At 42.5% G+C, this 14,506-nt stretch overlaps 1 protein-coding gene across 7 annotated transcripts in view; it reads right to left on the reverse strand.

Moving 5' to 3' along the window:
• The window catches only part of TMC5 (transmembrane channel like 5), a 102,590-nt gene that overhangs the window by 26,760 nt on the left and 61,324 nt on the right, over positions 1 to 14,506 (reverse strand). For 6 of the 7 annotated variants that reach the window (XM_033962896.1, XM_033962895.1, XM_033962893.1 and 3 more), the window contains 7 exons: positions 13,952 to 14,032; positions 10,487 to 10,589; positions 8,685 to 8,775; positions 7,624 to 7,872; positions 4,797 to 4,948; positions 3,521 to 3,665; positions 1,436 to 1,585 (listed from right to left, as the gene is read on the reverse strand). In XM_033962896.1, coding sequence (XP_033818787.1) covers positions 1,436 to 1,585; positions 3,521 to 3,665; positions 4,797 to 4,948; positions 7,624 to 7,872; positions 8,685 to 8,775; positions 10,487 to 10,589; positions 13,952 to 14,032 — 971 coding nt within the window. The remainder of the gene's footprint in view (positions 1 to 1,435; positions 1,586 to 3,520; positions 3,666 to 4,796; positions 4,949 to 7,623; positions 7,873 to 8,684; positions 8,776 to 10,486; positions 10,590 to 13,951; positions 14,033 to 14,506) is intronic. The other variant, XM_033962898.1, reaches the window with a different exon arrangement.

The following is a 14,506-nucleotide window of genomic DNA, read 5'->3' on the forward strand; positions in this document are numbered from 1 at the left end:
TTATTCGCCGATGACGCCAAATTATGCAATATAGTAGACGTGAGCACAACAGACAAAAGCACGATGCCTAATAAAAGCTCAATGCCCGATAATATGACGCATGACCTACTCCTGCTGGAGCATTGGTCCAGGACCTGGCAACTAAGTTTCAATGCCAAAAAATGCAAGATCATGCACCTTGGCAGCAGAAATCCATGCAGGTCTTACACCCTTGATGGTGAGACCCTAGCAAGGACTGTAGCAGAATGGGACTTGGGGGTAATCATTAGTGAAGACATGAAGATGGCCAACCAAGTGGAGAAAGCTTTGTCCAAGGCTAGACAAATCATCGGCTGTATCCGTAGAAATTTTGTCCGAGGTCATAATGCCATTGTACAGATCCATGGTGAGACCACATCTGGAATACTGTGTACAATTCTGGAGGCCACATTACCACAAAGATGTGCTGAGAGTTGAGTCGGTTCAGCGTATGGCCACCAGGATGGTCTCAGGACTCAAGGATTTCCCGTATGAGGAATGGCTGGATAAACTGCAGCTATACTCACTCAAGGAACGCAGAGAGAGGGGAGACATGATAGAGACATTCAAATATGTCACGGGCCGTATCGAAGTGGAGGAAGATATCTTCTTTCTCAAGGGTCCCATGGCAACAAGAGGACATCCATTGAAACTCAGGGGTGGGAAATTTCATGGAGATACCAGAAAATATTTCTTCACCGAAAGGGTGGTTGATTTCTGGAACAATCTTCCGCTACAGGTAATTGAGGACAGCAGCATGCCAGATTTTAAGACAAAATGGGATTGGCACGTGGGTTCTCTTCATAGAGGAAGGTAGGGGTGGGTCATTAGTGTGGGCAGACTAGATGGGCCGTGGCCCTTTTCTGCCATCAGTTTCTATGTTTCTATAAAAAAATAAAAATTATTTTTACTGATGAATAAGTGGCTTTTCAAATTTGCCCAACGATAATTTATGGACTTCTTCTTTGTGTACTTTCTGTAATGATTCTGCAGGGCACACAATTTACTATGAGTCACTAAAACATACACACTTCTAACACTATTTGAATAGATATCAGGGCTGGTACAGTATTTGGAGTGAGCAATTTATGCAGCTACAGAGGGTTCCATGCAGTGGCATAGTAAAAAGGGGGGGGTCTGCCCTGGATGCCATCTTGGTGAGGGCACAGGCACCCGTCCTCCACTCTACCCCCCCCTTCCGCACCCCCTACTGCTGTGTGTACATGCCGCTTCCTTTCCCACGTATCTCTGTAACATTCCTGGCACGAGCAGCAACCCCCAACTTCCTGTCGCACCAGCGTCAGCTCTTCCTCTGATGTCACTATTTTTTATGCTCTTATGTTAACATAATGTAAAGAACTACAGCAGGTGTCTGAAGTGGAAATTGTCAGCTTAAGCGATAAAACCAGTCATTTACCTTACGGCTATTACAAAGGTAGTAGACGGCAGCACAACAACCCACCGCCATCCCTATAGTGACAGTCCATATAGCCAGATGAATGAGAAAGCGAATAGCCTGCTGACATGAGGTAAGGACCAGCTTCTCTTGGTTTTCTGACAGGTCTTCCTGCAACCCAAGGTGAAGCAAACAATACTCAGTTAGTCCAATAAGATACATGCCTGAAACAGGTGTAAACATAAATTAACATATTTTATAATCTACATATTTGCATGAGCACTTTGCCCATGTTCTGCATAAACTCCACTTCTATACATACCTACTGGCTTAATATGTGCCATCATGTCATGTATGGCAGTGGTCCTGATCTGGAGGACCACCAGCCAGTCAGGTTTTCAGGATAGCCCTAATGAATATGCATGAAAGAGATTTGCATGTAATGAAGATGATAGGAGTGCAGATCTGCCCCCTGCATATCCTGAAAACCTGACTGGCTGGTGGTCCTCCAGGAGAGGGTTGGGGACTACTGAAGTATGGCATGCACTTTATAGCCGTTACTGACACAAGTGTAGTGAAAATCCAATAATATCAATAAATAAAACTCTTTCACATGGACAGTGCTAGGTTCTACGAAAATGAAGCAATAAACAATTTAAATACACCTTATGCAGCCACACAGGTTTAAACAAAAAAAACTCAGAGGAGGAAAAAGCCTCAGAACCTAGCCCCTTTTACCCCACAAAAGTGGTTCAAGGTGTTCGGGGTGATAACCTCACTGGCTTTAAAAAAAAAAACAAAACCCATTGTTATTTGAAAAAGCTCTGTGCTGTTTAGTGTTAAAATTTCATGCTGTAAAGGTAGATAAACAGGCAACTTATCTCTCAAAGATGTGCCAATCTTCTTTGAGAGATGAGTTGTCTGTTTATCTATCTTTACAGCATTAAATGCACCACTTTTCCCCTCCTCTGAGTTTTTTGTTTAAGCCTGTGTGATTGCATAATGTGTATTTAAATTGTTTATTGCTAAATTTTCTTAATACCTAGCACTGCCCGTGTGGAAGCGTTACTTATTGGCAGGCACTTTATGCCAGTTTCTATTTTATAAGAAGCCATTTACATGCAAGTAGGCCACATATGTACACAAATGACTATAAAAGTATGCCCTTAGTGTCAATGAAACTCCTTACAGATTGTCCTAGCACTTTCCAAATAGCACTGGGCAGAGCTAGGATGAAGGGTGGGCAATTCATCTAATTATATGGATAGTCAGTGAGATTCATCTGCTATTTGCATAGCTAAATGGTTTACTTTAGACCAACAAATGGGCTACCCAGGGTTAAACTGCTTAGCCATACGGATAAGGAGCAATTCTTCAAGTGGGCACCACTGCTCCCTCTAAGCTGAGCGGGAATCCTCCATCTACAGTCCTGCCAATGGGGGGAGGGGGGAAGGTACGATTTTTTCAATAGTGAGGGTAATGGCATAGCCATGAGTTGACCCAGTAGCAGAACACCTATGAGGTAGGGCAGATCCCCAAGCCTCACCAGCTAAAAACTCCCCAAACCTCTCCTCCTGTGTAGCTTTAAAGGGCCAATGAGCTGCAATGAGCAGTGTGACTGATACATGCTGCTCACCCTGGCCCCACAGCTTTCCTTCTGACACAACTTCCTGTTTCCAGGGAGGCAGAGTGCATCAGAAAGAAGGTTGTGGGGCCGGCTTGAGCAGCGTGTAACAGCAGCAGCAGCGGTGAGGAACCAGATCGGACTGGATCAGATTGCTTTGCTTGGGTGGGAGAGATGGGATCTTCTGCTCACCCAACTGGGGTCCAGGCCCACCCAAAATTGGATGTCTGGCTACACCCCTGATGTGAGGGACAAGCAAGCTCTGCAAGACTCCAGGGAACCTGCCCATCTCTAGCAACTAAAATCACAATATTGAAGGACCACCCCTTACTGGCAACAATGCAGTTAGAGGACTCCCATTCAACTTAGAGGAAACAGTGACCCCTCCTTAAGGCAGCACTGCACACACAGTCACTGGTGCCGCACTGAATAGCACTAAATGCTAAATATGCGTCTGCGTATTTGAGGGTTTTTTTCTGCACCTTTATGTGAGTGCTTATATTTTGGTGCGCCAGCTTCACTGCTTTTTCATGGGTGATCTTGAAGTCCCAGGAGCAAAGTAGTTTTGTAGCATTTCCAGTGTACATGACAGGATTAATAAAGTTGTCGCGAAATGATTTTGCCATACTACAATTAAAAAAAAAAAAAAAAGAAAAGAAAGAGGACATCGCAATTAACAAAGGCAGCTAAAGTACTGTCCATTTTATTGTTAACAAGCTCATAGCTCAATTGCATGTTTAGACAGAAGTATAAGTGCCAGCTCTGTGAGTACTTTGCCCAATACTGAAGAAACTCCTTCCAGCAGGAGTAACATGAGTATGTGTTGGGTTTATGTATGCTGCCCTTTGCAATACCATCAAAGTGTTTTTTTGCATTTAGGTACTCTAGGTATTTTCCTTGTCTGTCCCAGTGGGCTCATGATCTATCTATGGTGCCTGGGGGTCACATGGAGTGACATGGGGATTGAACCCGCAGCCTCAGTGATGCTGAGGCAGTGGTTCTAGCCATTAAGCCACTTCTCACCCCACTCCACCTCCCCAATCATTGCTCTCAGTACTACAGCCAGCAGTTGTGGGGTTACCAGATAGTCCCACCCCCCAGGCCCGCCCAGTCCCACCCATCCCTGCTCCATCATACCCCTTCCCCACCCTCTCCTGCTGCGCGCACGCGCGCCACTTCCCTTCCCCATACCTCTGCGACGTTCCTGCCGCAAGCACCAACCCCCAACCTGTTGTTGCGTCAGCTCTTCCAGGCGCGGGTCCAGGAAGTGACATCAGAGGAAGCGCCGACACTGACGTGACAGCAGGTTGGGGGTTGTTGCTTGCGCCAGGGATGTTACAGACATAAGAGGGAAGGGCAGAGGTGCGCGCATGTGCGGCAGTGAGGGGGCAGAGACAAGGTTGGGTACCTCCGCCCTCACCAAGATGGTGCCCAGGGCAGACCGCCCTCCCACCCTGCCATCCCCCTTACTACACCACTGCAGACAGGATGTTATGTTATTTGTGGGCTTATATTTGCCGAGTATAAATTGCACTAGTGTTTTGCTTATAGTTTTATTTTTCAATTTAAACATCTGCCTGGTAGGTTTGTGATCCCTGTCCATTTCCTAATACTGAACAGATATCAAATACTAAAAGGTTTCCGATTAGTAAACGGGTCAGGTTTGGGCCAATGACAGAAAAATGAAAAGACTGCACATTAATTCCAATCCATTCAGGTATCGCTGCAGAAAATATTAGCAAGACACGCCATTATTACCTGTACACTAAGATAAGAAAGCAGATCATTAGGTATAATCCAATAATAAAAATATATGCCAGCTGCATGTTGTAAGGAGCAAAGTTTTCATCCTTCCTGATAGTAGAATTGGTGTAAAATCCATAGTACAGCACAGTCTCTTGAAAATAACCCTAGAATACAAGCAATATAAAGTATTAGAACCCTGCACTGGGGGAATATTGACAACATTTTTGGATAAAATTGTTGGGGGAGGGTGTGTGTGTGCATTACTTATAAGGTCCAGCAGGAGTTTTGGCCCCGATTCTATAAACAGCATCTAAAACATAAGTGCGGAAGAACACGGCGCATAGTACACTTCAATCTTAAGTTAGGTTCAAAAATCCGATGATGGAAAAATACTAGTATCTAATCTAAAATCCTAACGACAACATCAAAATGGATACAGTCTAAAAAGACATTTTGTGAATTTTCATAAGGCTACTTCTTTTATTTCCCTCCTATTGTTTTTTTACCATAATCGTCCTTCTTTCTATCATTATTATTGTATTTCATTACCCTGCCTTTCCCTTTGTTTTCCTTTTCTGTTTATTCTGTTAGTCGTTAATTTAATATGTTTTGTTCAGTGTCCATCTGTCTTTATAACCCCTGTATTATCTGTAAATTGAATGATTTGTTCATCGCTTAGATATTTGAGTAAGCGATTAATCAAATACTTATTAAACTTGAAACTTGAATTTACCACAATGAGGGAAAAAAGGACCTCAAAAGCCCTAGTGCCCAAACATTTCAAAAGACATGTTAAATGGGGCTATGAATCTTATCCTTGGACTTAAAAAAAATCTCATTGTATAATCTTACCAAAGTCACTTTTATCTTTGTCTTTCTTATTTTACAAAAACCTCTTGCTTATTCCTTTTTCTTTTTCATCTCTTAATACGAGAAGTTCACATACTGTGTGACAAGTACATATACAGTATTTCTATCTTTTCCAATAGTACTTTGTCTTCAGGCCTACTCACCAATCTGGGCGATCCATGGGCGATCCGTGGCCAAGTCTTGCCGGGTGACCGATTCACTACAGAGTCCCCATGCAAATTATCTGATCGGATGAATGCCCCACGGATCGCTGCAGAGCGATCGTGACACACGCACAGACCATCCTGTTTGGTTCTAGATTCGATCCGCACATGCGTTTGGTCTTTGAGGTCAAAACAAAGGGGGAGGGGTGGCTGCAGTACTATGGAGCATCAATACTTATATCTATTACTGAAAGCCGTCATATAGACTAGGCCCTAGAACACAGAGCTCATTAATTATAAGACAGAGCAGGGAAAGCGGCTTTATGTATCAGAAGGTCTGCTGCTGCAGAACTATACCAAAAATCAGTTTTCAGGAAAGCAGAGGTGGGCTGGCCAAGGCATACCTAAACTGTTTAAAGTTACGATGGAATTTTCAACAAAACTATAGAATTCCTTGTAAATGTTCTCAAGTTCTTCAGACATTATGGGACAGAACACTCTTTTAACCCATGGGTTAAAACCACGGGCTCGCACTGCTCTGCGCTTTTAATTTGGCGGCAGAGAGCAGCAGAGTTGGCAAGGACAATTGCGACTGGTCCTCAGAAGTCGCTTCATTTTGGATCGGCAAAGCCCAATCTTCTGTTTAGTGAATCGCTGCCTTCCTATTTATGCATGCCTTTTCCCCTCATTTGCATGGGCGGATCGGATCAGGAGGGAGATTGATAGGCCACAAGGTTAGTGGATCGGGTCGGGGAACGATCGCAAACTGATCGGGACACGATCGGTGCGTTTAGTGAATCTGGTTCATGCTGATTAGGATTACACCACATGCTGTGTGGCAAACAATGTTTAAAGCAGGAGCAGCAAAAGAATGACTGAAGGAACAGAGGAATTGCTACATAACATAACATAACAACATAACGTAACATAGCATTTGTATACTTCAAAACCATGTGGATCCTTACGGTTTATAATTAGCAAAGAAAAAGCTGAACTTCACCAGTGAATTATAAATTGAATATTACATAAATTACCGGTTATAAGAATTTATCATATAAATAAGTTTTTAACAATTTTCTGAAGTTCACAGATGTGGAAGTGGAAAATAATTGGCTTTATAAAAGGGGCCCTATATGCTGATTGTATATTCTGTATTTATTATGTTTATTGTTTCTATGGGATTATCCACCCCCAACCCTTTTACTAAACTATGCAAGCAGTTTTTAGCACTGGCCGGTGCGCTGAATGCTCTGCGTTGCTCTGACGCTCATAGGAACTCTATGCACATTCAGCGCGCTAAAAACCGCTTGTGTGGTTTTGTAAAAGTTTGTTGAATCTGTGCACCGCCTAGTACAGAGGTAGTCAATTCTGGTCCTCGAGAGCCACAGGCAGGTCAGGTTTTCAGGATATCCACAATAAATATGCATGAGATAGATTTGCATCTCATGGAAGCAGTACATGCAAATCCATCTCATAAATATTCATTGTGGATATCCTGAAAACCTGACCTGCCTGTGGTTCTTGAGGACTGGAATTGCCTACTGCCGGCCTAGTACAATCAGATTAAGTGTTTTAAAAATATTTTAAATTAATTAATTAATTAAAGTGAACAGATGTTACTTATGAAAAAATGGATCATTGGTATTTGGTAACACATTGCTGTAACTTTTGAGCATGTGGTATATGGCTTAAACACAGGGAAAATTCTGACTTCATGTATCTTGACTATGCCTATAATGGATGCAATCTGATGAAAAAGTAGTAAAAAAAAAAATATTTGTTTAATAAGTGAATCTTCTATTTTGTTCCATTTTAAATGTACTTACAGAACCAGTGAGAAGTTCCAGTCCACTAAATGAAAGATTGTTTGGTCTCAAGTCCACAAGCTGAGGGATTGTTATGAAACTGAAGTTAATGATGAAGGAAAAGATATTAAAAGCCAGCAGCCACCTCATGAAAATGAAATATGAAAGAATGCTTGTTCCAAACGTGCCACCAATGACTTTCAGAGTTTTCTGCCAAAGTTGCAATGCTTGCTTTATATCGGAAAGGGTTTCCTTAAATCGCCGGAAGGACTGGTATAAGAAGAAAAAAAAAAAATGCATGTTTCTATTCTATGTTTTTTTACTTAGAACTGTTATTGTTCATTTTCCATAAATACAGAACAGGCTTCTTACATAATAATATATGTTTTGCCAACTGAGACTTGGTGGTCGGTATATGGGCGAGAAGCTACACCAAAGAATAATAGCCTTGAGGAAACCCTTCGGGTGAAACATGTTGGCTTGTTAGTCCCTGATAATTTGACCACTAAAATATTAAAGCAAAGTATTCAAATATCTTTAAGAACCTTTTTGGCATGATAACTCATTTGACAGAATATATCTAATTATAAGAAAGACCCGGTGAGGATTTGATGCATAAAGCCAGATACTATGAAACCTTTTGAGTATCGTGGTGGCATCTCTGAGGGCCTATTTCATTAGCTGTTTTAAGTGAGAGTCCAAGGAGGTGGTCCGAGTTGGACTATCTTCGATGTGGTGAACTATTTGATCTACTCTCTCATAATACATTTCTATACTATATATGGTGCTGGTTAAAAAATGACAATAACACAGACACAATTTCTCCAATGTACCGCTGACCAGAAGAGGAGCTTGCACACTCTCACAGTTATGCAGGGAAGTATAGATATTCAGGATCACAAATAACCATAGTTAAAACTCAAATGAGTGCACTCTCACCCCTCACAAGGGGTAATTTTATAAAGATCTCCCCCCCCAATTCTTTTGCGTGCAACCCAAAAGCTTCCTGATTTGCTTCCCACAACGAAACAACCACAATCTTTAGTAAGGTGTGTAGAAAAAAAGGAGGCACATCAGCTTACCACAGTGATACTATTCAGACAGTCTGCACAGCAACTTATTTGAGTGCCCGATGTTTTAGATTCCTTCTTTACCATCAGTTGCACCCTATTTCTAATGCAAAGCAGAGCAGATAAAATAAACACCAATTTTAACTACGGTAAGTCAGAGTCAGCAGACTGTTGAAACTATGGCAGTTCACTGTATCTTTAGATAGGCTTGCTGTGAAGTTTTTGGGTAGTAGATGGGTTGATCATATGTATATGGCCTGCTAGTGTTTTCATATTTTTATATTTTCTGATTTTTTAATATACTTCTGTAACCCAGGAGCAACGGAACATCATTTTGGTTAGAGAGGCCAAAAAATCTTTCCTAACGGAATACTATGGGAAGAGCTAGGGTCATGGAGGAAAGGTTATGGGGTCCTTTTACTAAAACTTAGCATGTACTAATAGAATTAGCATGCACTAAATGCTAGGAGGCTTATAATCAAAACCTTGAAACATCCAAAACCAAGACCAAGTCAGCACTTGGATGTCCTAATAGCAGGGATGCCCAAGTGCCAATAATCAAAAACAACTTTCTGGATGTTCAGTAGCACTTCTAAGCTGCTGTGTGTCCAGAGCTCAAAGGATATTGGGAGGTGTGTTATGGGTGGGCATCGGGAAGGTTTAAACCTGGAGTCCTGGACTTCCTGAAGCAATAATCAAAGCTTTCCCAGGACATTCTAGGCGGAACTTACATGCCGGGACTTAGACAAAAGTAAAACAGGTCTAAGTGCCTCAAAGGTGACCGAACTGACAAGATGACCACTGGAAGATTTAAGGCATGACACCTCACCTTACTCCCCCCATTGGTCACGACCCCTTCCCATCACCCAAAGAGGGGAAAATACAGTAGGCATGCCATCAGCTGATCGCGGCAGGGGAATCCCAATCAGCTGAGCCAGTTTCCTGGAGTCCTGCTGGCTCAGCTAATTATGGATTCCCCTGCCAGGATCAGTTGAACCAGCAGGGAGAATGCGATTCCTTTCGCCCTCCCTCACACCCACTGATCCCCCCTAGCCCCTCTCCACAGAGAGCCGTTGTTCTCAGAGCGCTCTACCCTTCCCCCCAACATTCCTGACCCCCCCCCGACAGTACCTGATATCACCAGACATCCCCCTACATCACCATAACATCCCCCAACAGCTCCTTGACATCGCCATATATCACCCAACACCCCCCTACATTACCAGACACCCCACCAGCATCAGCTAATAACCCCCCACACATCATCCGACACCCCTCACATCATCCAACACCCCGTACCTTCCGATGCAAAATCGGCAGGAGGGAAGTCCACTCTCTCCTGCTGATAGGACTGCCTCTTCAGAATGGCGGCCCTTCCCCCTCCCACTGCAATTCCTGGGAGCCTATTTACTAATCTACGCTAAGGTTTTGCGCCTAACGTGCATTAACAATGGATGTTAAGGTGTATTAGAAGCAAAACCTCTATATAACTATTGGGTGTTCCTAACATTTTAGAGAAGGAAGTCATATAGTCAGTGAAGAAATACTGTGTAGCTAACTTCGCTGCCTTATTTGCAGTATTGACAGTTGACTCTATACCAGTGCTCCTATATAATCGGCAAAACTGGGTTGTAATAGCATGAGCGAGTTGAGCAAAGAGATTTGACAGATGTATCCAACCCACAGTATAAAAATAAAACAAAAGGGGTTGGCATTCAAAAGCGATTTAATCAGACAGAAATGGCTCCTGACACAACTTTGTAAAAATACTCCTTAAGGATTAGTCGGAAAAGGTGGTCATTAAAAATACTCACCTTATCTCTTGTTTTTCTCTTAACATTTTAGGAAGCTTTTTGATTGCTTTAATTCTTTCACGACTGGGCATACCTGCAAGTTTTTTTATTAAGACAAGTTTTTCTGCAAGAGAAACGGAGAGAAAAGGTTCTCTCATCACCACAGAAATGACTTTGTTCTTTTGTGTGGACATAGGGCCTTATATTTACTATGGCTATTCTCATTCCATGCACAAGAGAAAATAGGTGAATTAAAAAAAAAAAGTTGCAGGGTTTCAGAAACAGAGCAGCCATGGATATACAGATAGTGGTGGGAACAAATCCACCCCATGTCTTCTTTATTTTGTCATCCCCCACCCATGCACTGTGTGGGATTATACAAAGTAAAAGTCCATAATTTACTCATTATTAGTTCAAGAATATTTGCCTTATTTTTCTTGTGCCTCCAGGTTTTGGTGTTTTGTCCACTCCTGTCATATAGATCTAAATTTCTTACTTTAACATCTGGATTGCAGCTGTACAGTAGAACATTGTCAATGGCTTACGTCTCTCACTTCTTCATAATGGCTACATTTTTCTTTTTTCATTTTATCACCATTCTGTTTTGTTGGCTGAGCTGAGACATTCTCCATGGAGAACTACAGTACTTTTTCACTGGGAGACCATTTAGCGTCAATGGGCTAAACAGTGACAGCACAAACTCTCAAATTATCATAATTTTAAATTTTCTCTGGTATCAAGCAAGCTTTTGATGTGGTGAAAAGAAAGCAGGATAGCCAGCCCACTTTTAAAACCAATAGGAGGAAATATTTTTTCACTCAGAGAATAGTTAAGCTCTGGAACGCATTGCCAGAGGATGTGGTAAGAGCAGAGAGCATAGCTGGTTTTAAGAAAGGTTTGGACAAGTTCCTGGAGGAAAAGTCCATAGTCTGTTATTGAGGAAGACAAGGGAGAAGCCACTGCTTGCCCTGTATCGGTAGCATGGAATATCGCTACACCTTGGGTTTTGGATAGGTACTAGTGACCCTTTCTGTGAAAAAGTATTTTCTGAGGTTACTTCTGAATCTATTTCCTTTCACCTCCATCCTATGTTCCCTCATTTCAGAGCTTCCTCTCAATTGATGAGACTCGCCTCACTCGCATTTATACCACATAGGTATTTACCGTTAAACAATTGATAATTCTCAGTTCCAACAATCAACCAATCATATGACAATCGTTCCCACAATTTCTTCGTGAGGACGCCATTCTGTCATTCTGAAACAGGGCAAGATCGGCACACTGATTTTACCACCCCTGTGAAAGAATTATGAGCCCCTGTGAAAGAATTATGACTTATTCCCATTCCCTCTCCCCTCATTAAGGAAGGAAAGTGTTAGCACTTTGTGACAGAATGCTGAGGCATTCCCCCCTCCTTTCTTGTCACAAGACCCCTGTCACATATTAACCCTTATCTTGATCAAGCAGTCCTTATTTGGAGAGGACATCAACTGATAGGCACTGAGGACATGCAAAGACTCAGGTGCTGTCCACGTGTTAATCAGGCCCTTGTCTAAGTGCTGAGTTGGAGGACGATCACGAGGCAAAAGCAGGAGGTAAAGGGAAGGTGATCACGATGTATAAGCATGTACCTATCTTTGTATCCACCAATGTAAAATCATGTACCTCTGTACCCACCAATCATGAGATGTGTAAACGAGGGAGTTACTATGACGTCATTAGCTTAGAAGCATAATAAAAAGTGACTCAGAGCTAGCCCCTGGCAGCGCCTCCTCCCGTCTCTAAGACTGCGTGTGTGTGTTTCCTTTGTGGCATTTCTACATAATAGTATATACATAGGTATTTAAACATCTCTAAAGAAAAAATATACAGTGTAACAAAATAAACAACACAAATGGTAATCGTAGGACCACAGCCCATCTCTGGCGAGTAATATTTTTTGATTATGGGTGTTATTTAAACATCTCTATCATATATCCCCTCTCTTGCCTTTCTTCCAAAGTATACATATTGAGATCTTTACGTCTGTGTCCATATGCCTTATGCTGAAGACCACTGATTATTTTAGTAGCCTTTCTCTGGACTGACTCCATCCTGTTTATATCTTTTTGAAGGGGCAGTCTCCAAAATCATACACAATATTCTTAATGAGGTCTCACCAGAGTCTAATACAGGAGCATCAATACCTCTTTTTACCTACTGGCCATTCCTCTCCCTATGCACCCGAGCATCCTTCTAGCTTTCACTGTTGCCTTTTCAACTTGTTTAGTCACCTTAAGATCATCATATGCTATCATACCCAAGTCCCACCCCTTTTCTGTGCACAAAAATTCTTCACCCCATAAACTGTACCATTCCCTCGGGTTTTGCAGCCCAAATGCATGACTGTACATGAGGGAAGGTACTGCTTGCCCTGAATCAGTAGCATGGAATGTTGCTATTATCAGAGTTTCTGTCAAGTCCTGTGACCTGCATAATATGGCAGTGCTAAATGATGAAGGCAAGCTTTATTGGGACATATCATTTTAAACAATAAAGCTAACATATTTGGGGATTAGGACATCTCTCTTGCCTTCTTTGGGCTAGATTCACAAAGCAAACCAATCGTGTACCAATCGGTTTGCGACCCCTTTGCTATCAAATTTCCATCCGGCCTGATTCACTTACCTCTCCTGCGATCCGCTTCAACTCGGTGCATGCAAATGAGATGAAACGCATGCAAAGTAGGCTGGGACGCAATTCACAACACCAAATTTCTGATCCGACTGGGCTAGCCGATCACCTGAAGAAGCGACTGTAGGGACCAGTTGAAAACAACTTTCCGATTGGAAGCCCTGCTCTCTACCCTGCAATCTCTCCTGCCTGCTCGCCCCGAATGCTACCCTGTTCTGCCTCGATCTTCCCCGAATCTCTCCTGCCGCATCGCTGTTCTCCTGCCCTTCCCCGTCCAGTGAGCCCGCCCAGCGAGCCACGGGCTCGTAGGGCTAAAAACTAACAAAAAAGTTTGAAGTAAAAAAAAAAATAAAAGGTCGCATCTCAGACGGGCATGCGCAGACCATCTACAGATGATCTGCGCATGCGCGTGGATCGCCCCCATCTGCATATTTTTCGTTCCTGAATTCATCAGACCTGCCCGGATCGGACCCGATCAGGCAGGTTAGCGAATCCAGGCCTTTGTTGTTTGTTCTTTCACGATAAGGCTAGGTTTTCTTTTTATTTGGTTTTTATGCAATGTTAAATGATTCATGCTGTCACACCTACTCTCTGCCCCCCACACAGTTTGCACACACACATTAGGATTTTACAGTGAGCCCTTTTAAGCTGTGGTAAGTGTGTCCTGGTGCATACTGCAGTTTAATAAAAGGACATCTTGCTTTCCACTGAATGGCTAAAATTATACTTACCTTGCACTGTGATGTATTTGAATGACTGTAAAATTTACACTGGGAATGCAGCAAGTAAAAGATTTAAAGTATAGAAACTCACCTTCTCTATTCACACTTTCTCTTGCAGTACTGAAAAGGGTACTTTTATACATCTGTGTCTGCGACAGGTTTCTTCTGGTTGCTAGAAAAGCAGAATACATTTCTTTTTTAATCTGGTGGGCTGAGCATATACAAAACAAAACATTAAGGGCTCCTATTACTAAGCTGTGGTAAGTGGCCTTAGCACTTGGATAAATTCAAGAGTAGTTTAAAATGCTTTCTTTTTAAAGATGCCTACAATTGATTTATCATATATATATATATATACATATACACATAAGAACATAAGAAGTTGCCTCCGCTGGGTCAGACCAGAGGTCCATCTCGCCCAGCGGTCCGTTCCCGCGGCGGCCCATCAGGCCTATTACCTGTTGCAGTGGTCCCTGACTATTTCTATATCTATAACCTACTTCTACTCCTATCTGTACCCTTCAATTCCCTTATCTTCTAGGAACCTATCCAAACCTTCTTTGAAGCCCTGTAACGTGCTCTGGCCTATCACAGCCTCCAGAAGCGCGTTCCATGTGTCCACCACCCTCTGGGTAAAAAAGAACTT

Source organism: Geotrypetes seraphini, chromosome 11 (assembly GCF_902459505.1).
Source record: "Geotrypetes seraphini chromosome 11, aGeoSer1.1, whole genome shotgun sequence".
In the NCBI taxonomy this organism is placed as follows: Eukaryota; Metazoa; Chordata; class Amphibia; order Gymnophiona; family Dermophiidae; genus Geotrypetes; species Geotrypetes seraphini.